Below are 27,365 nucleotides of genomic sequence, written 5' to 3'. Positions count from 1 at the left end.
GAAGCAGAAGCCTGATCAAAGGACAGATAGTCACACCCAGTAGTTTCAGGTACGACACTCTCCTGGGCCAATCTGGAGCTACTAGGCCCATATGTTCTTGATCATTTAAAAACTTGGGGTAGAAGAGGCAAGGGCAGGAAGGTATGCAGTCCTGTGCTCCATTCCAGCCAGAATGTATTTCTTAAGTACTGTTCTTGTGGAAACTCCAAAGAGCAAAACTCAACAGTGTACGCTTGACTGCAGTGAAACGGGCCAGACAGTGTTCTCTTCACTGATGGAAGATGCCCTGTACGACTTTGGGATGTAGAGGACACTCATGATCTGCCAGATGCCACCTGCGCGACTCATCCGCTTCGGAATTCAGAGCCCTTACAGGGTGGTTCATGATCAGAAAAAATGCCCTGGAGTTAAAATCAATTCCAAATATGCGGTGCCTCCTGGCACATGACCCAGACCAGTTTATTTCAATACCAGAGGGCGCAGGAATTACCCTTGAGAACTTGTACCGGCCTCCCCTTGATGGACAGCTGAAAGGGCTTCGCAGTTAGACAGATGTCCTGGAACCTCAACAGATTGATGTGGATCCACCCTTCTGTTGGGGACTAAAGTCATCAGAGCTCCATATTCCCCAAATGGCCTCCACAGTCCAGCAAGGAAGCATCAGTCCCCACCATCACCTCTGGGTGAGGAAGAGATAGCAACTGCATCAAATACAGCAACGTCACAGAACTCACATAGACCGATCACTCCATCGTCCACTTCAGCATCTCAAGCCCCCACACCACCTTCCTCAAGATGTCCAGCACCCCCCACTGCAGCTGGAGCAAAACTTCAGAGACCAGCTGGACAAGTGTCAACACTTCCAACCCAGCTGCCGTCACCAACCTGGGACAGGGAATTAAGAATTTCAACGCCTGAATCACCAACTGCGCAGCCCCCATCAAGAGCAACAAGCATTGAATATCCTCCAAAATGGCCAGCTAGTATACCAAAGAACTTCTAACAGCGAAGCGTGAGAGCAAACAGCTGGAGAGGAGATGGCCCACCAGCAAGAACTCATTCGACAAAGCAGCCTTAAAGACCACCCTCAATCTCTACCACCACTTGCTGAGGGCAACTAAGAAGACAGCCCTAGCAGCAGGCATCAAAACCAACGCCAACAGGAAGGATCTTTTCAACATAGTTAATGAATTCTCCAATCTGGCTGCCAGCGAAAACAACATCACACCCTCACAGGAGCTGTGCAACAACTTTGCCAACCTCTTCCACGACAAGATTGCAACCATATACAGAAACTTCAAACTCCAGCCTATACCCACAGACTTCCGCAACAGACATGCCCCCGCCGCAACAGACACGAATCACAGAATGACCACCTGGAACTACCTCTCCACCCAGGACACCACCTATATCATGAAATCCATCCACTTGGAAGCTCCAACAGACCCATGCATGCACCACATCTTCAACCTCGGAAACCAAAGGATCAACCAGGAACTCATCACCTTTGTCACCACAGTAACATTTCCCAATGCCAGAAAATGCGCCAAAGCCAGACCCCTACTCAAAAAACCCTCCACCGACCACAGCGAGCTCAAAAACTACTAGCCAAACTCCTTGCTCTCATTTCCAAGGTACTGGAAGAAACTATCAACAGACAACTCATGACATAACTGGAGCAGAACCCGCTACTCAGCGCCTCCCAATCTGGCTTCCACAGCAATCACAGCACCGAGACTGCCCTGATCGCAGCCACTGATGACGTTTGAACCCTCCTTGACCAAGGAGATACAGTAGCTTGGATCCTTCTCGACCTGGTGGCAGCCTTCAACACCGTATCACACCACATGCTGATCGTAAGACTCCAGCACATCAGCATCCAAGGGGACACCCTCAGATGGATCACGCACTTCCTCACCAGAAGAACTCATAGGGTCTGTCTAACACCCTTCACCTTTGAATCCAACTATATCATTTGCGGTGTCTCAGGGATCATCCCTCAGCCCCGCGCTATTCAACATATATACGTTTCCACTGGCCAACATCATCAGATCTCGCAGCCTCAACATAATATCCGGTGCAGATGACACCCAGCTCATACCCTTCTTCACTGATGACCACACCACCACCAGGACTAACTTCCACAGATTCAGGATTAACATTGCAGACTGAATGAAGAACAACCGCCTGAAGCTGAATATGGAAAAGATGGTAGTACTGATCTCCGGCAATAACAGTAACCCATGGAGCAACGCCTGTTGGCCCTCAGACCTGGGACCTGCACCTTTACCCACTGACCTGGACAGATATTTAAGAACAAGGTACAAGCACACCATGAAATCACAGATCAACGTGGTCTCTTCCACTTGCTTCCTCACTTCCCAAATGCTACGCAAGATAAAGTGGCTGCCTCTACACACCAGATGCACCGTGGCACAGACTGACTGGACTATGGCAACGCTCTTTACATAGGAATCGCCACACACCTCCTATAGAAACTTCAAACCATACAGACTGCCGCAGACAGACTCTCCTTGACCTCCCCCCGACGGACCCACATCACACCCCACCGTAGGCAACTCCACTGGCTCCTCACACAAAAGAGATGTCAATTCAAGCTGTTTACCCACGCACACAAGGCTATAAAGTACAAAGGATCTGCCTCATTAATCATCACCTGAACTTTAACCAACTGTCCACAAAATTACGCTCTGCCTCCCAATCACTTACCCACTCTTCTCAGATCTACCAAAACAAAAGTGGAGGACGCCCCTTCACCTATATCGCAGCATAGACATGGATCAAACTCCCACTTAGCCCCGGGCCATTAACTAATTTCTGGAATGCTGAAGGGCTCTCAAGACCGGGCTGTTCCAATGAGCCTCCCCGGGATCTTCAAGCACCTGGATACCCAATCGGGTGGTTAGCTGCGCTATATAAATCCTGACTGATTGAGTGCGGAGGAGGAAAAACCAGGAACTGCATTGTGTCCATAAAAGCTCCGATAAATAGAAGCTTCATGGAATCAGGTGGTGAATCTCAACATTGTCAGGAGTGCCGCAGTCTTAAGGAGGTGCTTTACAATGGACTATGGCGAGCATGCCATCAATAACCAGTTGTGGAAAGGATAGTCTAGTATTCCGAGCTGAGATGATGGGCAGCAACCACCACCATCACTTTCGTGAACACCCAAGGAGACCTGGTGAGGCTGAAAGGGAGCAGAGCAAACTTTAAATGCCCTGGGCTTACCTTACATAGCAGGTAACATCTGTGGAACTACAGGATGGAAATATTAAATATGTATCCTGTAGGCCCAAGGAGACCATCTAGTCAACAGGGTAGAGATGTCAAAGGTCCAAAATTGGCCAGAAACCCCATCCTTTGCAGCACAAAGAAATAAAGGGTAACAACCCACTTCTCTTTTCGATTCTGTGATGACTTGATGGTATTATTAGACAGTACAGCTTGCACTTCCAGTAGAAGAATGGACAGGTGCTCTTCTGCAATTATCTCAGAAGTGTGTGGGGAGGAGATAGGGAGATAGGGCATAGCCATGCAAATGATTTGTAAGACTGCCAACCTCTGAGTTAAGTGCAGAATCCTGACGCCTACTCCCCCCTTGATAGGCATGCACCACTATGGACACACTAAATTAGTTTGGTAGCTACTGCAGCAGATGCAGGAGAGACTGATGCCCCTGCTGGCCTGAGTGCTGCCAGCCAATCCTCAAAAGGACTGGAATGACTGTCGGACTAGATGGGTGAAACAGTCTTTGCCTATATGGGAATTCTCTGCAATAGCCACCAAACTTTTTAAAATGTGTGGAAACTATTAGGCAAGGGTCAACAGACCCCCCCCCCCCAGGGACCAGGCCATGGCTCTACTTTCCTTAAAGTGATGAACGCTGAATCTGCCTTTTTACTGAAAAGATGTGAACCATCAAAAGTCATGTCCATGAAAAAGGCTTGCGCATCGCCATAACATCCTCTGGAGCACATCCACGTGTCAGCAAAGTCGAGCACTGGTGCCAACTGTGCTCTTTGGCAGTCAGTGGTATCTAGGCCAATGCAGACAACATTAACCCACGTCTTGTCCGTTAGGAATTGTCTGAGCCAGGGAGGGCCCTAATGTCTTCCAGGGCTGCTGGCAAGATGTTGCTGCCCATATCCCAAAGAGCATTCGTGGAGCAACCCAAAAGGCAGTCAACAATAACCGACCGCAATGCAGGGAGTGGGGTTGGCCTAACGGCTAGGGCGGTTGACCTGGAAGCTGGGGAACCGGGTTAGAGTCTTGGCAATGACGCTGAACATCCTGTGATTCTGGGAAAATCACTCAATCTCCCCGTGCCTAACAAAAATGAATGTATCCTCATGTAACACAACTGGCGCTATGTAAGGCGCTCTTGATACCAGGTCAAGTTCGCGCTATATAAAACTCCGTTAAAAAAAAAAAAAGGCGTAGGAAAACATACGGTTGCCAAAGCCTCAATACTCTTGTACCATCTTATCAGAAGGAGTCGTGGGGAATGAACTAGGACTCACTTTACGGGTTGAAGCCTGAACCATAAGGCTCTCCAGACTATGATGTTTAGCAAGAAAATCAGATCAGCAGCCAGTCTGTGATGCCAGGCCACCTGATTATTCACCAGTTGGCAGGAACAGGGTTTTGACCAACTGGTTATCAGTGAAGGCCCCATTAACAGGGACCCACGGCTAAGATGGGCAAGCCGAGGCTACAAAATTTCTCTAAGAACGTTTAAATAGGTCTCAACTTACAGCAGCTGTAAATGAAGGACTTCATTTGCACGCTGTACCACCACTGCAAATGAGGCACTTTCTTCCATTTGTGGCCCAAGTGGCGATTCAAATCCTGCCTTAGGGAAAATGTTAAGCCCACTAGCCACGTGAGAGTTATAATCTGAGGTGGAAGAATACCATTTACATCCCCATCATCTTCATCCACCTCCCGATCCTGGGGTGTCCCTTGCTCAGTGTCCGAACTAAAAAGATAACAGTTTCTGCTGATTCGTCCACCCTGGTAGAGGCACTGCCAGGATGTAGGATTACTGTTTTGCCATTTCTGATCGCATAGCAAAACATCAGTGGAGATCGAGCCAAAGTTTGTTTGGTATCCTATATCGGAACTAGCAATGGATCCTCTTCCAGCACAGGTACCACCATCCATATAAAAGGACCCGGCACTGGTCTTACAGCTGTACTGGAAGCTTGTACTGGAGTAGGTACATGGCCACAAAACACCAAGGAAGGATCCATCAGAGCTATCACAACTGGGACTCCAAAACCCACCAGAGGGAGACGGAAGCAGACAAAAATATGCAGCTTGGCCTCCTTCAAAGCAGAGAGTGGCCAGACTTGAAAATTTTATTTTTATAACATTTCCAGTAAGCTGGTCTGTGACACAGGTGCTTTCATACAGGAGTATTCAAGGTCAAAGACATAAATTAGGGTTGAAAGCAGGCAGGATAATGCAGGGATAAGGAACATCAGTGTTGCATTAAAATTGAACACATAACCAGTGGGTTGGCCTTTGGAACTGTAATTGTTAAAAGAAGATTCATGCGTTAGAATCTGTTGACTATCATGAGACTATACTAGTTACCAACAATGACTTTGCAATGAACGAAAAAATGTGCTTTTACATCAAGCACGTTTTTTAAAAAACTGTTATTGCTGGGTTAAAGGTATGACAGGACTCAAGTCATAAGTCAGGGAAATAAATGTTATGTTATGTTATTGGTTTTTATTGTGCGCACAGCTACTCCAGCTAAGGAGCGTCCTGGCGCATTTGACAAGGAAGTGCATAAAAAACATAACACAACTAAAAAGAGAACCAGGGAAGACCCCTCTAAAATACATAACACAGGCTAGGGGTTAAAAACTAAAACAGGAAAGTTTTCAAGGCTTTCCTAAAAGCCATAAGATCCTCTAACAGGCGAAATTCCACCGGGAGAGAGTTCCAGGCTGATGCCGCATTTACACCAAAGGAGCGGCCGCCCATGCGGCAAAGCCTGTATCTGGGGACTACAACCAGGGCCTGGCCCTGGGAGCGAAGAGTGCGAGTAGGGACATAAAGGGAAAGAGAGCCAGAGAAGATTTCAGGGCCTATGCCTCTCAAGATCTTAAAAGCAAGGCAGAGTACCTTGAAGAGAATACGCTTCCTTATTGGGAGCCAGTGTAGGGAGCGAAGAACATTCGCCACCGAGCAGAATTTAGGGAGGCTGACAATCGCCCTGGCTGCGGCGTTTTGTACCCGTTGTAATCGAGTAAGCTCAGCCTGATTGGCCCCGGCGAGAAGAGAACTCGCGTAATCCAGGCGAGAGATGACAGTGGCCTGGATTATTAACTGTCTAGTTGGGGCATCAAAGTACTTAAGAACAGGTCTTAAGCCTCTCAACAGACCAAAGCAACAGGCCGCTGTTCTTTTAGTATGTCCTAAGAAAGTCAGACCCGAGTCTATCCACACTCCCAGATTTTTCAGCTCCAAAACCGGCGCCGGGGAAGGTCCCAGCTCAGATGGCCACCATTGGTCAACCCAGAGCTCCGCTCCCCTACCGACAACCATAATTTCTGTTTTAGTGGCATTCAGCTGGAGACAGTTCCCGGTCAACCAGCCTTCAATCCATCCTGAAACCTGGGGGCATCCACTTCCGCATCCCCGCTGAGAGTAACCGCCAGCTGTGTGTCGTCAGCATATGAGACCAATGTTTGGCCCCACTGCCTAGCGACATCAGCTAGCGGTCTCACGTAGAGATTAAACAACGTGGGACTCAGCGAGGATCCCTGCGGAACCCCCATGGCCAGTGGTTGGAAGTTGGACTTGAAGGGGGAGATGGAAACACAGAAGGAACGATTGCCAAGGTAGGAGCAGAACCACTACAGGGCCTGTCCGCCGACACCTATCTCCTCGAGCGGATGCAGGAGGATGCTGTGAGAGACTGTATCGAAGGCGGCGCTGAGATCTAACAGTATCAGCGCCGCCGTCTGTCCAGCATCCAGCACCGCACGGAGATGTTCCGCCATCACAAGAAGGGCAGTCTCCGTGCTGTGTCCAGCACGGAAGCCGTTTTGTGTGGGGTCGAGGACATTGGTTCGTGCGAGATACTCAGACAGGGCCAAGTTGACATGGGCCTCTGTTATCTTCGCCGGCCAAGGCAGCAGCGAGATGGGACGATAGTTTTCGGGCTTAGATGGGTCCAAGGAAGGCTTTTTGAGGATGGGAGACACCACCGCCTGCTTCCACTTAGTTGGAACCACCCCTGACTCCAGAGATAGGTTGACAAGGGAACACACAACAGTGCACCCCATAAAGGCCTGCTCTCTAAACAGAGCAGGTCTAACCGGATCAGATGGAGAGCCAGATTTAACTCGCAGAGCGAGTTTGTCGAACCCATCTAAGGGAAGAGGGGGGAAGGAAAAGCAGGGTGGTAGAGTGTGGCGTCTCATTAGAACTTCCCAAGTCGATCCCTGTATTAGGGAATGCCCGATAGATTGTTTGGACTTTTCCCAGAAAGTACGCAGCCAGGGATTCACAGTGGGAGGTGGAACTCACCACTAGAGAGGAAGTTCGCTTTGCTACCAGATCCTTCACGGCCTTAAAGATAGTCTTCGACGGGTTTGGGCTACAGCGAAATTCTGCAGCATAATAAGCTGCCCGAGCTCGACAGATGGCCCGATGGTAAATCTTGGTGGATACCGCATATGCAGCTTTTAAATCAGCTCCATATGTCTTTCGCCAAGCTCTTTCTGCCCGTCTACAGACTCCCTTCAAGGCACGCAGGGCACTGTCGTACCAGGGGCTCGACTCTCTAGTACTGATTTTACTCGATATGATGGGAATCAGAGTGTCGAGAGCCCTGGTAGTCCAGGAGCAGAAGCGATCATACCCCTCCTCCACATCTTCCAGTGGACCCAACGGATCTTCCGCTAGAAGGTGGTGAAAATCCTCTAGCCTAAGTTTATTCCACAATCTCCTTGGAACACATCTCACCGACGGGATGGAAGGAACCGTCGGAATGGGACACAGAATGGTCACCAGAAAATGGTCGGTCCATGTTAACGGAGAAATAGATGTAATTTTGGTCTCCGGCAAGTTGGTAAAAAAGGGGTCAAGAGTGTGACCCCCTGTGTGGGTAGGCTGCGAAACCAGCTGAACAAGCTGAAAGGCCTCTAAGTCAGCGGCGATGCTGCGAACCGCCAAGTTGGAGGGTGTATCGAAATGTAAGTTCAGATCGCCCAAGATAGAATAATTGGCACACCCTGTGACCAGTGTGCCAAGGGCATCCGGAAACGAACTTCGAAACACCACATCACTACCCGGCGGGCGTTACACCACCATCCCAGAGAATGTGAATTCAGGGCTGACAGTGATTTTAAAAGAGGCGCTTTCACAACCGGCGATGTTAAGGCCACTCCACACGCATGCACAGCAGGACCTGACTATAAGCGCTATACCGCCACCTCTGGAGGGTCTGTTCAGAGTGAACATAGAATAGCCAGGAGGACAAACCAGATTTGGAATAGCTACATCCGTGTCCTGAAGCCAGGTTTCCGTGATGGCTAGGACATCTGGGGCACCGTCCTCAACTAAATCATAGATGTTCTGGTAATGGCTCAAAGCTGAACTAACATTTAAGTTGGAAACCCGCAGAAAGGGCAATGAGCCCTTAAGCCGATGAACCGGGACTGAAGCCCTCCGAAGGATTGTCCCCGGTAGATCTAGCGCCCAACCATTACAGCGGCACCGATACGGGCCACAAAGCGGGTGGACAGGTGGCAGAGGACACCTCTGACCAGCCTGGCCAATGATGAATAGGCTCTCTCGCGAATAAGTTAGCATGATGACACACCAGGGGGCCTGCCAGAGCCCAACTACCCGCAGCGCCCCGCACGTCCTTAGCGCGGACGGGCGCAGACGGGCAGGACTCAGGCACGACTCCGGCCACGCGAGGGCGCGCCCGCTACGCGATCCCGCTACGCTGGGGAGGAGCGTTAAGTAGGCGTCCCGTCGATGTGACCTGCGCAGTACAGCGCAGGCGGATACACTCTCCTCCACCCCCTTCCAAAATGGCGGCCCGCCCCAGACACCGGACCCGCCAAGCGGCGGTGAGTCAACAATTAGTTGTGCAGGTAAGGGGCGATAAACAACCCAGGTTCCCAGCAATCCAAAACAAAATAAGATATTTAAAAAGCGCTAGCAGCCAGCGCTCGAAACGCTGCTGTCAGCCACACGAAACTTTTTGCAATAAGCGGTCAGACGTTTGAATGCTGAAGAAATAATGTAACATGTACACCGTGAGATGAAGAAGAAGAGTATTTTACACTGACTCAATGTTTTGAGAAAGGGCAGTAATGAAATATAAGAATAGGAGTCAAATATATATGTTGTGCTCAAGGTCAAATAATTTCCCAAGAATTCCTATGTCTGTTGATGGAACCAATTCATTAAGATATATTCAGGCAAGCAATGACTAGCCGCTTCATCTTTGGTGCAGTGACAGATGAGGCCATGTACCTGTCCAAATTTGGTTTCTGGGCAACAGTCTGTATAAACAGGACAGGCTACTTAATTAACGTCACTGCTGGGAAGTATGGCCATGCAAAGAAAGAAGGGATATGCTATGGGCTGGTTTAAAAGGTGACTAGCAAAGCTTTGGAAGAGGAAACCGCTGTGAACGGATTCCTGCATGTGCTGAAGGATCATTCTCTTTCTTTGTTCTTTGGCTGCATGGAAGGTATAAAACAAACAAAGGTGAGGAAAGAAATGCCAGTGAAGGAACAGAGTGAAACTACAGGGTCATTCCTTCCAAACACCTCTCCGCTACACATGCAGGTACCAGATTAACACCCCTTTCAAAGACCATACCGAGCACTAAAGACCATTGCTGAGATCTGAAAGTCTCACCTGTTCTCCTGGGGTCCTTGTAATCTGGAACCGGTTCTACATATGGCTTCAGCTCATCGTCCTCGTGGCCTACATTCATCCAGCGGTCTCGCATAATTTGCTGCTTGGGGGGAGGGAGGGGGGGGGGGCATAAAAATGTCAGCATATCTCACAAGGCCAAACACAAACAAGTGCAGCACAAGTCTGCGACAGTCCTAATAATACTCGCCTCTAAAGTGCCTCTTTTGCTTGGGTTCAAGATCAGGAATTTTTTCAGCAGGTTTTCGCAGTCCGTTGACATGTAAAACGGTATTCGATACTTGCCCCTTAGCACCCGCTCTCGCAGCTCCTTCAGAATACGACAAGAGGTTTAAAAATATATCAACAGTCAGATAAGGATACAAAGCCACTCTTCATCCCCACTCAGAAATAAGAGAAGAAAAGGTTGTCACTTAAGAACATATTCGGAAACCTTCATGCTTAGCCTGTCAGGGTCATTTATAGTAACTGGTCCTCAGTAGGCAATGATATCATGAACACTCGCTACCCAGGCTAGAACAAGCCGCTAATCAAATCTTGATTCCAAGTGCTGCACTTTGTTCTCCCTCAGCATAGGTCAAGTGACTTCATAAAATCTCCCATGACACGGCTAGGTGTCACTGCAATAAGACCAGAAACCTGATTGCCAAAATAAATTAAACATGGCAAAACCTACCCTGGCCACGTTGTTACTTCAACAATAAGAGGCCGGTGAGGAGAGGGTAATGTTCTGGATGGGTAGAAGAAAGTGTGTGTGTGTGTGTGTGTGTGTGTGTGTGTGTGAGCGTGTATGTGTGTGGTGGTGGGGGGGGGGGGGTAAATTAGGCACAATAGTTCTTTGCAATGTCCTTCTAAAAATATGAACCCAGTTTGCTCAGATGGTCTATACTTCTCCAACCCAGCTGCTTGTTAAATACATTCAGAAGGAAACTAAATCCCTTTCATTGAAACTCCACTCTTGTAATTGTAGCTATTTCTGCTGCCATCTAAATGCTTACTACCAACTGAGTATGAGAAGGAGAATGTAATATTCTTAGCATGGTTCTGTGCTTTACCTTGAGGTTTTGCCCATCAAAAGGCAAGGAACCGCTGACCAGTGTATAAAGGATTACCCCCAGGCTCCAGACATCCACCTCTGGGCCATCGTACTTCTTGCCCTGGAAAAGCTCTGGCGCAGCATACGGGGGGCTGCCGCAGAATGTGTCCAGTTTGTTTCCAAACGTGAACTCATTGCTGAAGCCAAAGTCAGCAATTTTAATGTTCATATCTGCATCTAGTAGTAAATTTTCTGCCTAGGATAGAAAATAAAAATTGGATATAAATGGCTGAACAAAATCCACAAAGCGATTCTATGAGTAAACTCTTTCATGCATAGATCAGATAAGGATTACCTTTTCACGTTTCAACTGGGAAGCACATTAAGAGTCAAAAATCGACTCAGTGCACATATTTTTCAGGAGAAATATCTACTTGCCTGTTAAATAAGTTACCCATCCGGGCGTCTCTTTTAGATTCACATACTCTAAACATGCCTTGCTGTCAGGGTGGGGTTCTCAGGACACCCTCCAACTCTATTTATCCACATATGGTCATAAGAGAATTAGGAGTTTTTATGTTCTTACTTTTGAATGTCAATTAAAATAACCCTTTACCCAGTATCTAATTTGTTTTGAAAGGTGGAAAAGTAGGCCAGTGAGAAATTTAAATTATACTGGCATAATTAATGAGAATTTTGTGTTACGCTTCTCACACCAAATTCCTGAAATTACCCCATTAAGACAATTGCTTAATTAAACCACGGTTTATTGCAAAAAATATAGTACAGAAGTGTGTCAATACAAGGAAGCAGAAGGTGATCAGCGCTTCGAGTACATTGTGTTTTTCATTTTTTCTTTTTTTAGCACGAAATGTGTCCTCACATTGAAAATTGATGAAAAGACCCTTTTCGCACTAAAACATGGATCTAAATGACTTATGCATTTCGCATAATTTCACATAATTATGGGAAATAGCTACACCTATAACGAAAAGGCATATTACAAACAGTTCGGGTGCCTACACCACACCAAGTACTAGGAAACAGGTTCTCTGAAAGATCCCATTAATAAATATTTTTTCCTAGTGAGATGTAGCACCGGTGTACCATCCTTAACAGCAGGCACAGCCCTCTTATCTGCAGAGACTCCAGTATGATTCCGGCATCCACTAAAAGAAAAACGTCAATGTTTTCTGAGTATTATAGCCATAAAGAAGAAACTGCTACATCATATGGAATGCTTTAAGAGTTTTCAATGGCATGCACAAAGAAGGAGACAAATTGTTTTGCAAATCGAAATGAAAAGCCAAAACTAAACAATCTACATGACCCTTCCATGCAGTGGGAGAGGGAAAAGGAAAGAAAACTTAGAAAAGGTCAAAAACAGCTGAGTCGGGGACAGCTGTTTTTGCATTTAATACAAGGAAGATCCACAGAGAACAAAGTGCTAGGAGACAGAACTTTCTCTGGTACAAAACATAAAATGCAAAGAGATGCGTTATTGCTGATCGTTTTGATTCTATCCTTACAGCTTAAGTTATTTTAGCAATATGGACATGCAAGTCTTTCTAGTGGGATCTAAAGAATTAGGAGGGCCAACACCAACACTAATAATCACAACACAATGTGTCGGAAATCCAGTAGAGGTTTTTCATACAATTTTATTCCTGTCGTATCTAAGAAAGGTCTTACTCTTCATCTGGACAAATGCAAAATAAAAGCCAAAGAGGCAGAATAACTTGGACATACTATCAGTGGAAAGGGGATTGAACCTAAACAAACACATTGAGAGTATCGTTAATGCCCTAGTCTTCCAAGGAGCAGTTAGTAATTTTCCTTGGTTTAATTGAATTTTATGCAAAATGTATTCCCAATTATTCAGCAAAAGTTGATCCTTTCAGGTGTTTGCTTAAGAAAAATGGTAAATTTATTTGGTCCGATGGCATGTCTGAAGCCCTTGAAAGATTGAAGAAGTGTATTGTAAATGCACCATGTTTAAAACCCTTTGTCTCAGAAAAAAAATGTATTGTAATGGTTGATGCCAGAAATTTAGGATTGGGTGGTGTATGGATACAGAAGGAAAATGGCAAAGAATGGATTGTAGCTTATGCCTCCAGAGCATTAAGAGAAGCAGAAAAACATTCTGTAATAGAAAGAGAATTACTTGCTTGTGTATGGGGTGCAGAACATTTTAGAAGTTTCTTGTGGGGCACTGAATTTATTATCAAAACTGATCACAAACCTCTTGTATTTCTGATGTCTCCAGGTGGTGGTGGTCGTTCCATGTCTGCACTGTTAGCTAGGTTATCTTCAAGGCTACAATCTTTCCACTTCCGGATTGAGTATGTTCAAGGGAAAGCGAATATGCACGCTGACTATGTCTAGGTTACCTATTGTTAGTGATGAAATATGTCAGGAGGATGATTGTGAAGTAGCATTTACCACACGTGATGTGAATTTAATACATGGTGAAAGATCCAATTTGGGTGAAGAAATTTGGTTATCTAAAATGTAAAAAGGATGTTAAGTTAAATACTGTCAAAAAGGACATTGTGCATGGTTGCCCGGAGCAGAGGAAGTTGACTGGTGATATGAGTTTTTCTAAAGTTCATGACGAATTAGCTATTGAAAATGGTTTAGTCATAAGAGATGATAAAACGATTCCCCCTTTTGCTTTGAGAGACACTATTATGGAAATTGCCTATGAGGGACACTTCGATATTTCTTTTACCAGGAGACGGATCAAGGAGGCATTTTGGTGGCCTGGAATAGATACCTCCGTCGAGCATTTTGCGCCTTTGTGCAATAAATGTTCAAACAGTGGTAAGTCAGAGGTTGTTTTGCTTGCTGAATCCCATCCTGTGGATTTTCCGGTTGGTCCATGGAGGAAATTAGGGTTAGACATTATTGGTCCATTTCATGTTCTACCAAAAAGTGAAAGTTTTGGTATTGTCCTTATTGACTATTATTCAAAGTGGCAGAAGTCAAGATGGTCAAAGAGGTTACTTCACAAAGTGTCATTGAATTTCTTGACAATATTTTCTGTAGAGAGGGCATTTGGCAGGAAATTGTCACAGACAACGGACCTCAATTTATTAGCAAAGAAATGGAATGCTTTATGGAAAAATGTGATATAACCCATAGAAGAATAGCTGTTTTCCATCACGAGGCTAATGGTCAAGTTGAGCGTTTAAACCGTGTGGGGAAGGAAGCAATTCAATTATCCATTAAGGGAGGACTTAACTGACGTAATGCTTTGCAGTCTATGTTATTAGCCTATAGGACTTCACCTAATTCAGTCACTTTGGTAAGTCCTTTTGAACTCCTGAGGGGACGCAAGCCAAGTACCAATTTGGTTCCATGGTGGTTAAAAAAAATGTAAGTGAAGATAAGAACACAATAATGATGGACTATGAATTAGTTAGAAAAAGAGTTGGTAGGTACAAAGAAAGAATGAAACAGGTCATGGATAAGAAGAGAGGATTTGCAAGTAAACAAAGAATTGTAATTGGTGATTTTGTACGTTTTAGAAGAAAAGAAGGTGTTTCTAAAGGTTCTCAGTGTTGGTCAGACCCAAAGAAAGTCATAGAACTTTTCAACAATGCTGTGAGGATTGAAGGTGGAAGTGTTTGGAATCTTAACAGGATTTCTGTGTTCAAGGGCATTTCCCATCCATCTAATGTTTCAAGCAAGAATGTAGTTTTGGATGACTAGTATAGTAAGGTTCCTGCCGAACAAGATCCGTGTTGTTCCCATTATAGTAGTGATTCTACCAGGAAGTTGCGTGAACATCATTTTCCTGAGAAGTTCAAAGATTATGTCATGAATTAACTGTTTAAAAAAAAGGTGGGGGGGGGAAATGTGTTATATATAACTGTTGTATATTCTTATCGTGTTGAGCGTGGCAGTCACAAGTGTGTCTTATCTCCGCTCGTGGATGTCATGCTCTACACAGAGTTGTTTTGTTTTCAATGTAGCTCCAGGTGGGAGGTTGAACGGGGGATCAACGGCGAGCCTTATGATGATGACTCTGGACCTGTGAACACCATTGAACTCGGCTTGGATTTACTACTACGTTTCCTCTACCATTTTTGTTATGCTGCTGTTTTGCTTTTGCAACAGTAAGCATATGTCTAGGTCTTTCCACGTCTGAGAGCTGCCTGAGAAATCTGTACTGTTTACCTCCTAAGCTTTCAAAGTGTTAATGAAAGCAATCAAATGCACTATATCATAGGGAACTGAAAAATAGTTAGTCTACAGACCATATTCTAGGTTAAAAATGCTCAAAACAAACATCTAAAAATGTAGTCTTACCTTTAAATCTCTATGTACAATAAGCTTTTGATGACAGTACTGCACAGCAGACACTATCTGAAATAGAAGAAAAAAAGGGTTGGGAATCGGTCTTTGACAAGCAAATAAAAAAGTATTTCCAAAGACAAGCCTGTTTATGAAATTCAGAAAAATGTACAAGTGCGTTCGCTGGCCAGAGTGCTGGATTTCAGAGAACGTCTGTAGTGTGCTAACAATATTAGATGGTTAAGATCTACAGATCTTATTCTCCCATGAAACAAATAAAATAAGACATTGTAAACAAACCATACTGCAAACTGTTACATTGGCATCGTGCTCGATTGACATGCATAACCGCAGCATAAACTTTGCAGCAACATGGCAGAGCACTACTCTGGCCTTCAAGGACTACAACCACTCAATTACGTCACACTGTAAACAATCTCCAAAGCATGTAGAAGCATGCTGGGTAGTCTCCTTCAGGTTATTTAAAACAACACTATACAATTGTATGTCTTGAAATGCTTAACAATATAAAGAAAAAAAAGCAGTTTAGTAAGAAAGTGAAGTGTGCATGATATCTTGAAACGAAATTCCAGCTGTAGAGGTTTTAACTGATTTTCAATTGTTAGCGTGAGGGACATTGCTAAATACTAAATGACTGCCTTCACTCTTAAGCGCATAAGCCAAGCTAGAACCAAGATGAGGCACTGGCCTTCTTACTGCAAAACATAATGCCCCCCAATATCCAAGTGAAAGGCCATTTTAGACAACAGAACTCTCTATGACCAATGCAACAACTGTTTAGGGAAAGTAGGTGAACTACGAAAAGGCACTGGTAGAAAACTTGTCTAGCTCAAAAGAAAACCCACTTTATCTTAACGAAGTAAGTGAGGATGGGTTCAAGGAACAGACGTTTTTACGATAAACAGATTGTGAGCATGGGTTCTCTGGAGCTCCCAGTTACAGGACCACTTGCTTCTCCACAAGTGAGGGAATAGCTAACGGCTGCTCGTGGCCTGCACTCAAGTGACTAAATCTGCAACAAGAAGTCTATTTTAATGAAGTTCTTTTTACCCTGAGTGAACTTGCGTAATTGGTTCACAGAGCAACTGTGTGAAGTGAGTACTTGCTGAAACTATTTGTTTACAGCTTTTAGAGGTGTAGGTTAACATGCTTTGAACACTCCTACCATCTAGAGCTCGGCATGTTAATTTCAAGTTGTTTTTGTTTGAAGGAGAGGGTTCGAGGTGCCATTAATTCTTCCCCAAAATCCACAATGCACCAGAACGTAGATGCCACCTTAGATTGTGTTTCCCCACTCCTCGCCCCGATGGGTAATAACATAACGTGTATTTGTAGAGCACACGTACACCCGGAAGGGTATCTTGGCACTTAATAACAGATGTTGGTATAATAATGAAATGCAGGACACTCCATGTGTACTGTTGTAATGCAAGTATGTATCGCAAACTTAACTGATGAGAATGTCATGCGTGAGCTCACCCCCAGTGAGGCAGAAAGGCACATGTGAATCTACTGCACTACAATCTGCAAACATTGTAACAGGTAAGGAAAATGTTACTTAGCCTGTAAGCTTCAGCTAGTGGCATGTAGTGCTGTAGATTCACATGCTGTGCATACTCTTGCCATCTAGTTTTGGGCCTGGATTTGTTATTTTTCTTCAAAGAAGTCTTGAGTCACAAGGTACTAATATTCCTCCTCTTGGTCAGAATGCGCATGATCATAGACTCCATTTTTAGATTGTTTTCCCTCATGGCAGGTGAGGATGGAATGTGAAGCGAAGCGATACACAGAGAGATGTCCATGCATAAATGGAAAAAAATAATGAAAAATACTGCAACATCCACAGGTGTCTGGGGAGGAGGGTGGCACATGTGAATCTATAGCACTACATGCCACGAACAGATGCTTATAGAGTAACACTTTCCATAAGAGACATGCGTGGCTGTAGATACACATGCTGTGCACTGACTGTAAAGCAGAGCTCTCAAAAAGCGGTGGCTAGACTGTGGGTGCTGCATAAGAATGAAAATGTACGGAGAACTGCCTGACCAACATCCATTTGTTGGTTGGCTAGTACATGAACGCAGTAATGTTTTGTAAAAGTGTGTGGTGTGGCCCAGGTAGGTGCTTTGTATAAATCAGATATAGGGATGGTCCCATGAAAGGTCATAGAGGCTTCTTTCTTCTGTGTAGATCGTGATCTATGAGGAGTGGCTAGAGTCCTCTTAGCTTTAGCATACATTTAACTATCTATCTAGCAATGCCCGACTTGGATAGAGCCTTCTCTTTATGGGGTTTGGAGAAAGCAACTAAAAGTTGTTGTAACTTTCTAAATAGCCTGGGTCTATCAATGTAGTACATGAGGGCTTGTTTGACATTCAATGTATGGAGTGCTCGTTCCACAACTAATTCAGGTTGTGAGTGAAAAAACAGGAAAGTCAGAGGACTGATTAAGGTGGAAGTGAGTCACTAACTTAGGAAGGAGTTTGGAGTTGGTGAAGAGGACACCCTATCCCTATGTACTTGGACGAAATAATTTTCCAGGGTTGTCTAAAGCTCAATGACACGTCTGAGTGATGTGAAATCAACTAAATGCCACCTTCCAAGAGAGTAACTGAAGGGGCATGAGTGGTTGGGCTCAAATGGAGCACCCATGTGTCTTATGAGTACAATGGTGAGATTCCATGAGGGTGCCGATGGTTCCTGGGGAAGAATGTCCCTTTTGAGACCTTTCATGAAAGCTTTATTGACCGGTATCCTGAAGAGAAATGTGTTTTTATTCTGAAGATAGGCAGCCACGGTGGACAGGTTTAATCATATGGAGGTAAAAGCTAGATCAGAAACATGCAAGTTTAGTAACAGTCAATATACTGTACTGTGACTTTAAAATGGTCAATATATTTGTGTAAGCTTGTTCTAGTGACTAACTATTGCAAGTCACAAATCATGTTATGCAGGCTAGGTAAATCCAAGTTAACTGGATTTAATTTCAATAGCCAGACTATTACCAGTGTTGGAGACTTTTTGTTACTTAGATGCAATTGTTAGATGTCTAGGAACTTGGCATTCTCCACTTAATAGTTCCTGTCTTAAACTTAGTATGTCAGCAGGTGCAGTGCTCAATCAGACAAGATCTGGTAGCAGAGGGACTATTGTACCCACGTTGAAGGTGTACAACTCCCAGTGTGTTTCCACAGCCATACACGTAGCCGGGATTTGGGGCTACGTAAGAGTTTGTCTCTGCAAGTGGAGAAAAAACACATTCTCCGTAGAATTCTGCAATTCCCACCATCTACTGAGTGCAAAAATTCCTAGGCGGTCAAGGCTTTCAAATAAAATAAACAAGTAAGGGACCCAAAACAAGGACACTTGAATGGCTGAGATGACTTATCTAAAATCATTAATTTTTAATAAAAACAACATAATATTAAAAACAACACACTAGTAGTGAATCAGGAATAATTCAATTAATTAATACAATAATGACAATTTACATATATGCAATACATATCAGAGCGTAAAAAAATTTAATTATAAACTGAACACCGCTCGTAGGGGTGTCCGACAAGATTATTAACACAGTACTCGACGCGCGTTTCGGCGAATTAACGCCTTCTTCAGGAGCCACAAACAATCTGAAATTATATAAAAAACATAACATAAGATACACTAAAGTATACATTTCTAAACGTGGCAATAATCAAACTATTAAAAAAGTACCGAATTTAACATTTATTACTTGTCCAAAATGGCAGCCATTACATTGCCCTAAAGGTTTGGGTCTGCAACCAGATACTTTGTTTATTTTAGGTTCATTGATGGACATATATTGAAAAAATGGTCTGAGAATACAACTCACAAACGTTACATGTTGGTTAGGCTATTAATATCAAATATAACATTATTAATAAACTTAAACAGACATTAGCCATTTTCAGTTAATGGTACATTGTCTACTTGCATCACACAGACCAGGGATTGGTGCGGTCAATACTCTAAAGTGAAAGTTGATATTCTGAAAACCACGACAGATGAAACCTTCATTTTAAAATCGTCGCTCTTTAGGTAAAATCAATTATATTCCACCTTGTATGTACCCAATGGGAGAGCACGACAAATGTCAGAGAATAATACGGACCTATCTCAACTTCATTACAGATTCATCCTTTCCTCCTGATTTTATTACGAATTCCTGAAAGAAAGTATACCCTATCTAGGATCGCATACTACGTATATTTATCAGGTACAATATGTAATTCTCACCAACCGCTATCTGTCTTCTCTCCTTTAAATGAATTAAATATCGAGCAGCCAGATCACAACTGTGGCCATCCCGGGTCAGTGTGAATGGTTTTAATATTGCACTTCATCTGTTGTTTGCATCGACATCGTTTTGCCTGCTCAATTGATTCACCTTTATTCTTAAAAATGGGAATAAGGCAATAGGGGAATGACGTTATGCATTTTTGTCCTGTCCAGATCTATTTCAGAATATCAACTTTCACTTTAGAGTATTGACCGCACCAATCCCTGGTCTGTGTGATGTAAGTAGACAATGTACCATTAACTGAAAATGGCTAATGTCTGTTTAAGTTTATTAATAATGTTATATTTGATACTAATAGCCTAACCAACATGTAACGTTTGTGAGTTGTATTCTCAGACCATTTTTTCAATATATGTCCATCAATGAACCTAAAATAAACAAAGTATCTGGTTGCAGACCCAAACCTTTAGGGCAATGTAATGGCTGCCATTTTGGACAAGTAATAAATGTTAAATTCGGTACTTTTTTAATAGTTTGATTATTGCCACGTTTAGAAATGTATACTTTAGTGTATCTTATGTTATGTTTTTTATATAATTTCAGATTGTTTGTGGCTCCTGAAGAAGGCGTTAATTCACCGAAACGCGCGTCGAGTACTGTGTTAATAATCTTGTCGGACACCCCTACGAGCGGTGTTCAGTTTATAATTTAATTTTTTTACGCTCTGATATGTATTGCATATATGTAAATTGTCATTATTGTATTAATTAATTGAATTATTCCTGTTTCACTACTAGTGTGTTGTTTTTAATATTATGTTGTTTTTATTAAAAATTAATGATTTTAGATAAGTCATCTCAGCCATTCAAGTGTCCTTGTTTTGGGTCCCTTACTTGTTTATTTTATTTGAAAGCCTTGACTGCCTAGGAATTTTTGCACTCAGTTGTTTACCCTGCCCTAGGAGTCTATTTTAGCACTACCCAGGGGGTCCTTGTTAATTCCACATTGTATTCCCACCATCTACCCCATGTTATATTATGTATTCAGAGCTCAAACAGGGTCATTTCGCAGACATGGTCCAGGTGGCTTCGATATTGCTATGGGTCAGCATATGGAATAACCAGGAGGCATCTTTGTGCAGGGAAATTATTTTGGATGTCTCAGCCAGGAGAAGAGTGGCACTATTCCATGCCTGAATTATTACCTTAAATCAATAGGCACCCTGGGACTGTCCACTTTGTTTAACGACCCCAGTGAAATAAACAGTTCGGCCAAACTAAAGGTCAAAACAGCTTTTTTTTAGCACTGTGAAGAATCTAGAACGAAAGTTGAGTTATAGAAATGTACCGTGCTGGCTTATTTTAAATTCTTCACCTTAGTGGAACCTGTCTTATTTAACCTTAGACCTCTCCCAACGGGAGAGATCACTTACTTCGTTTCAGAGCAGGAACTATACACTGGCTTTGGTGTTTTAAAAACAAATCTGAGCAGGCACTTTACTTTTTACTGCCGCTTGTACAAATCTTCCAGTTAGCACTTTTTGAAGACCCTACTAATAAAGTCAGGGCAAAACAGGTCTAGAGAAGCTTTGTTTTACCTGCAATTACTGGGCTACCCTGATGTATGTTTTAGCATGTCTTCTTTTTTTTAATCCACTACTAGAAAGAGAAAATCTATGGATGTGATCTTTTATCAGGGGTAAAACAACAAACTGATATATGAACTGTCTTATTAAGTGTGTTTTTATTGTTGAAGAATTTTCTAATGTGTAATTTAAATAGTTATGCATTTATTCTGTGTTTTCTTTTATGGCTGCATTTAGGTAGAATAAAGATTACCACCTTGGCTGCGGCGCAAATTCTGCCGCTGTGCTGGGACATTCCAATCTCGAGTGTGGCTCAGATGGCCCCTGGCCGTCGTGCGCACACGCCCACCGTGACTCAAGCACAGAAGAGGTTAAATTCGATTTGAGTTAAGCATACAGGCAAAGAACCTTAAAATCAGTGAGTCTGTAGGCCTCACTCTAGAGACAAAGGTTAAGAGGACCTGTTCACTGTTACTGATCACTACAAGGTATGCTGCCTCCGCTGTGCTTGTGCTGCTTAACTCCTTGTGAACACCTTCCACTATGAGGGTAGCGCTTTTGGCATACCTGCTGGTTCTACAAGACTGCAATCAGTGAGACAAGCTTATGTAATGGAGTGCACGCATGATCTGAGTTTACCTATGACTACAAAAATTAGCATTGAGGACCCACACATCCGAACAGTTGGGAACTCAGAGGAACGGTGCACGGACCTGGGGAGGGGCAAGACCCTAATTTTGCCCAAGTTCCCATAAGAAAGAGGCTTAAGGGGTAGTAGAGGTTTTTGGCTCCTCAATTCTGGGTTAAGGACCTCCGTTAGGACATTTGTTTAGACTTCTGTAGTGGCTGAATATGAAAACGACTATCATGCTCCTAATTACTGTTGTGAAGGAGGTAGACTTTACTGTCTGGAGAGGTATCCAGGCCCTTACAATCTTATAAGTCTTGGGAAAAGATTATCACCATTGTAAAGGTCGCTGGTAACCCAGGACCGTACACCGTGATAGGCGCTCTCCTTGATACCTTTCTGTCGACCTCCCCGATACTTTAACCCTCTGATGTACCTTGACGACCGAGCAACCTTTGGCCGATGACCGGTGGAGTTGCCCTACGCCACTATTGAGGAGTTTGGCCCTGGTTCCCCCCTTGGCCGGCACCTACCATCCTGTTTGTCACTTTCTTTTCTCTTCACCCTGTTGTGTTCCCTTCCCCCTCCCTCACTATTTATTCTTCCTCTTCTATTCCTTCCCTCCCTCCCCCAAATCTCTCTCCCCCTGCCTGCTTTTTCTTCCCCACACCGGATCCATACCTTTGTTACTCATATATCCCCAGTAACTATGTACCTAAAACAGTTGTTATTGTGTAACTATGTCTTGTAGCAATTCTACCTACTCATGTAAAGCTCTCTGATATCTCTGGGGTAGCCAGCGCTATATAAAACTTTAAAAAAAACGAAAAATAAAAATAAAATAATGGTAATTTTCTTCATATTGTTGGTGCGTTTTAAAGCACTGAGGCTCAGACTGGTAGTGTTGTAAGTCATGGCACTGACAGTGGCGTCAGCTGTTGCGCTGCCAGCAGAGTCGGAATTGTGCTCAAGGTAGGGGCCCGGGTGGGATCAAGGGACACAGTCAGTGTGGGGATGGATCTACTGGCTGTAACCAAACTGGAGGGAACCTCAAAGCATTAGGGCCAGAAGATGTTTCAGAGGGATTAGATGGGTAACAAAGATTTGATCCATGGCCAATCTCAGCTCATGGAGTGGTTGTTGCAATGCAAATGGGCTAGGAATTTGGAGGGCATTGAAAGAAAGGTCAGAATCTTCTTTTAAAGTTGAAGAATGACTCCACTGCCTCGAGGTACCCAAGGCGGCGCGCAGCTCTGAACGGTGAGAGTGGTGGTACGAAGAAGAGCAGTGTTTGGACATCTTATGTTTCTTATATTTTTTCAACTTACCCAAGCTTCGTAACTTTGATGACAATCGATCGCGAGACCAGTCTAAGAAGCGAGAGCGCGTCCATGCCCTAAATCGGTACCCGGTCTCTTTCAACTTCCTTTAGAATTCTACAACAAGTTTGGCTTTACAGTCACAGATGGCCTTTCAGTTCATCCTTGCACAGCAGCAGAACGATACCGAATCATGCTTGGAGCCAAAACAGCAAAGACACATCGGGGGTGCCTGTCACCGACAACTGGCAATCCGTCCTTGCATGATTTAAACCTGTGGTTTTAGGAGGAGACATTTTTGTACACTGAATTTTTTTTTAAAAGAAAATTCTGACAGAATGGGTGGCGCTCTGCATCCACATCAGAAAGCGCGAAAATAAAGGAGATGGCATCAGCATGCGGAGATAGTGCGGATAAAGTGGCCCTGAGGTAACATCTGGGGTGGGACGGATCCGAAGCGGAGCTGTACAACACCACTTACTGATGTGAGAGAGAATTCCTATTAAAAAATCTCCAGATCCAGTCTGGTGCCTAGCGGAATTTACAAAGTGACTAATCTGCTATCAAAAGCCTAGATCAGAAAGTTTCTGGCTCTTTACAACTTATCTCCAAACTTGAACATCCACACACTAACGTCTTCTGCCCAAGTCAACGCTGCCACTGCCTCATGCTTCTGCATCCCAAGATGCTCCGTACCAACATCCAGAAAACCATAGCTCACACATTGGTCACAAACAAGCTGGATTACCCCAATCTACCCTGGGATCAACAAACAACTCACCAGGAGACTGCACACCATCCATTACTCATCAGCCAAACTCACCTTTAACCACTGACACCACAGACACACCATAACTCCAGGAGTTCCACCAGCTCCCCATGCACAAACTAGCACAATTTAACTGCGTCCGCGCTACCGCGTTTTCCCGCTGTGCGCTGGAATTTCAAAAATGCGCTGTTTATGACAAAGCCAGCTCGTCATCCGCGTAGCGCAGGTAACGCCCATGACTAGCTGGCTTTGTCATTAGCGCGGAAGGGGTTAACCTCCTGGCCCACGCCATCAAGGTACTACACAACCCATGCCAAACATAACTAAACAACCGCATCTGATTTTACAAACACTCCAGACACCTCCGCTTTGCCGGACTCCTGCTCGCACACATCCATGCATTATAAAAAGCCAGACCCAATGGTCGAGCCGTCTTTTATATTGCTCCTAAAGCGTGGAACATGTCACACATCCAAGACTCCTCGTCAATTCCTGAATTGAGCAAGTAGCTGCAGACCTGGCTCTTTGAGCACCCACTCTTGGGTGTAGGCTCAGCTCTATTTGTAGCTGCTCAGCGCCAGGATACCCTCACGGGTGATCGTGTGCTCTACCAATCTAAAAACCATAACATATGGGTTGCCAGTCAGTGATGTGGAGTAACGGTATTTCAATTGTTTGATTAATATGAAAAGAAGAAAACAGTGTGTAAAAACTTCGAGGGTGTGTACAGAATACTACTTCGACTATGTATCTGTAAGCAAAGACCATCTCTGGCTAGCACTGTTAAATTTCCTGGAAACTAGAAAGAATACTCTTCTAGGACAGATCTTTGAGACCCCAAGGATGGGGTAAAGACTGAAATGTGTGCCATTTATTTTAGCCCTTTTATTAGGTCTATATATCTGGGATTTTACCTATGCATGTGTGCTCTCTCTTCAATATTGCATAATTAAGTAATTGTGTCACTCCATGCTGACTGAGAAGGTTTTCAGTGCAGTGGTACTTTACTATACAAATATAAAGACATTCCCATTAAAGGAAATAAAACATGGTTGTCATCAGGACTTGGCACACTTTCCTCACTATGTACTGTAGAATGGAAAACTGGGGTAAGGCATACACAAATAGCCTGACCAATTGATCCATAAAGCATTCCTGTGAGACTGGAGCTGTAGATACCCAGAAGGAAATTGTCATTTTGCATTTCCCTTTTCGCAAATAGCTTCCTAGTATGCTCCAGATTTTCCAATGCATCCATTGAGTGGTAGGGATGTTGCTCTCACTTGTGTGTTTCTTGGTGATATCTGCTCAGTCTGACAAGTTGTTCTCCACGCCGTAAACATGTTCTTTTAGAAACTGTATTCATCGATGCAGATTCAATGGTATACTTGCTGTGCGAGCTTTGACAGCTGGACAGTAAAATGCGCCTTGCTTCTGTAAATATATCCGCTGTATGAACTGATACAATTGTGTTCTTATAGCATTTTAAATGCTAAATACAATTTTAAATACGGCTACTGCCAGAGTTCCCACACAGTGACATGTATGTGCAACCTCTCTGAATTTCAAATGCTCTGTAACAAGACCTTGCTCTTTTAGGATTATCAACCCAACTTCAATGCCTTTGGAGTAATGGGTGCCTGTGTCAAAATTCTGCAAAGATAGTCCTTTAGAAGATTGTGCAAGTTCCACCACTCAAGTTTACGGGTTACAAACTGATAAACTAAGCCTGCTACTCCTATCAGCGGTATGGCTATGGGTGGCCTTGTAATATGGTGTAGTATAAACCTATATGTAGACATAACAGTTGTCAGATCAGAGTTAAAGTACGTGACATATTGGATGGATGGGAAACTTGACCTTAACAATTATACAATTGACCACCCCTTGTTGAGTCAATTCATTTGACCCTGCATTTCTTAAAACTATCACTTTGCATAACTGTTCTATCCTGTTTGCCAGTCGATAGTTCTCTCCTGCCCAGCCTTGAGTTCATAAGGGACAGTATCGGTTGAAATTCTATAAAAGAATGGGAATGGAGCAAGGGCCAGCTCCAAACAGCCCTATGAAAAGCGTATTTCTAGTCCCAGTTCTCACGCTCCTGAACCAGAGGCATATCAAGAGTGCCTTGGACTGGCCTTAATTCAATTAAGAAAAAATATACCACCCTGTCAGTTGAATAGTGAAAGACAGCTATAATAGGATGCAGCGTGCTCCACACGCAACTATTTCCACCAAGTGCCGCTGCAACTCTAATTATAGCTACGTCCACATCTTGATCTTCAACTTATTCCTAATCATGGGTGACTAGGGCCAAAAATCAGACGGAGAACATTTATGGCAATCTTTACAAGAAAAAAAGGTAGCAGAGGGGAGAACCCACATCACTTCCTTTGACTGAAAGTGAACCGCGAGGCTTGCAGTTCTGGGATACAAAGTAAAAATGAATATATATATATATATATATATATATATATATATATATATATATAGATATATATATATATATATATATATATATATATATATATATATATATATAGATATATATATATATATATATATATATATCAGGTTCACATCCTCCGCAAACTCGCCGGGACACCAGGACAGCGGTGCAACTCAGGGGCAGAGGTCACCCTGTATCAAATTACTGTTCACAACGCGCAGCGACGCTGCGCAAATGCACTCTACTCCGATAGACCCGTGACGAAGGCGAGTGCTTCGCCGAAACGCGTTGGGGTTTTTACCTTTGCCCGTATTCACGATGCAGCAATTGAAATAATAAATCAGTTTGGAAAGCGCCAAAAACAAATGGAGTGATCTTCTATCTGAGTAGAGTGCATTCGCGCAGCGTTGCTGCGCGTTGTGAACAGTAATAATTATATATATATATATATATATATACATATATATATATATATATATATATATATATATAAAACATTGGCTTACACAAGTAGATAACACGGATACACAGGATGAAACCCTGCCAGCAAGCACTGACAAGTCTCCACCACAGAAAGATTGTATGGTACTTTGCCTAGCAGGCTAAAAGCAATGTTGGTAACCAAACTATAATAAAAGTTCATTTGCCTATGTGGTCTTTAGTAATGGAATCTGCAGTACCTGTACTTTCTTATTAGACGTTTACCTACAAGAAATTCTCAAACATATATATAAAAATAAAAAATTCAGACTGTTGGTTATGATGCAATGTTCAGCGACATCCATTCTTTAGTGCTTGTGAGTTCAAAAAGTAGGATAGCCATCCCACAAAACTTTGGTAAAAGCAGCGAGTCTCTGCTTGTTGAAGCTTGGAATGGTACCATGGAAAAGCTTATCTCCCAATTTGCAAGTTAAAGATGGCTGCATATGCATCAAGTTAAAATGTTATGGAGGCACAACTTAACTAGCATTTGCAATACAACAGATCTCGCATTTGCGAGAGTTTAAGCTATTGGCATTGTAAATCACAATGCCTTTTGTTTATTTGTTTTGA

General features: G+C 43.6%; 1 protein-coding gene across 18 annotated transcripts in view; it reads right to left on the bottom strand.

The window, feature by feature from the left end:
• Positions 1-27,365, bottom strand: part of MARK2 (microtubule affinity regulating kinase 2) — a 668,807-nt gene that overhangs the window by 231,090 nt on the left and 410,352 nt on the right. For all 18 annotated transcript variants that reach the window (XM_078660523.1, XM_078660536.1, XM_078660526.1 and 15 more), the window contains 4 exons: positions 15,290-15,346; positions 10,995-11,231; positions 10,130-10,249; positions 9,922-10,021 (listed from right to left, as the gene is read on the bottom strand). In XM_078660523.1, coding sequence (XP_078516649.1) covers positions 9,922-10,021; positions 10,130-10,249; positions 10,995-11,231; positions 15,290-15,346 — 514 coding nt within the window. The remainder of the gene's footprint in view (positions 1-9,921; positions 10,022-10,129; positions 10,250-10,994; positions 11,232-15,289; positions 15,347-27,365) is intronic.

Source organism: Lissotriton helveticus, chromosome 9 (assembly GCF_964261635.1).
Source record: "Lissotriton helveticus chromosome 9, aLisHel1.1, whole genome shotgun sequence".
NCBI classification, from domain to species: Eukaryota; Metazoa; Chordata; class Amphibia; order Caudata; family Salamandridae; genus Lissotriton; species Lissotriton helveticus.
Note: the sequence above shows the minus strand (reverse complement) of the source record. Positions and strands in the feature narration are given on the sequence as shown.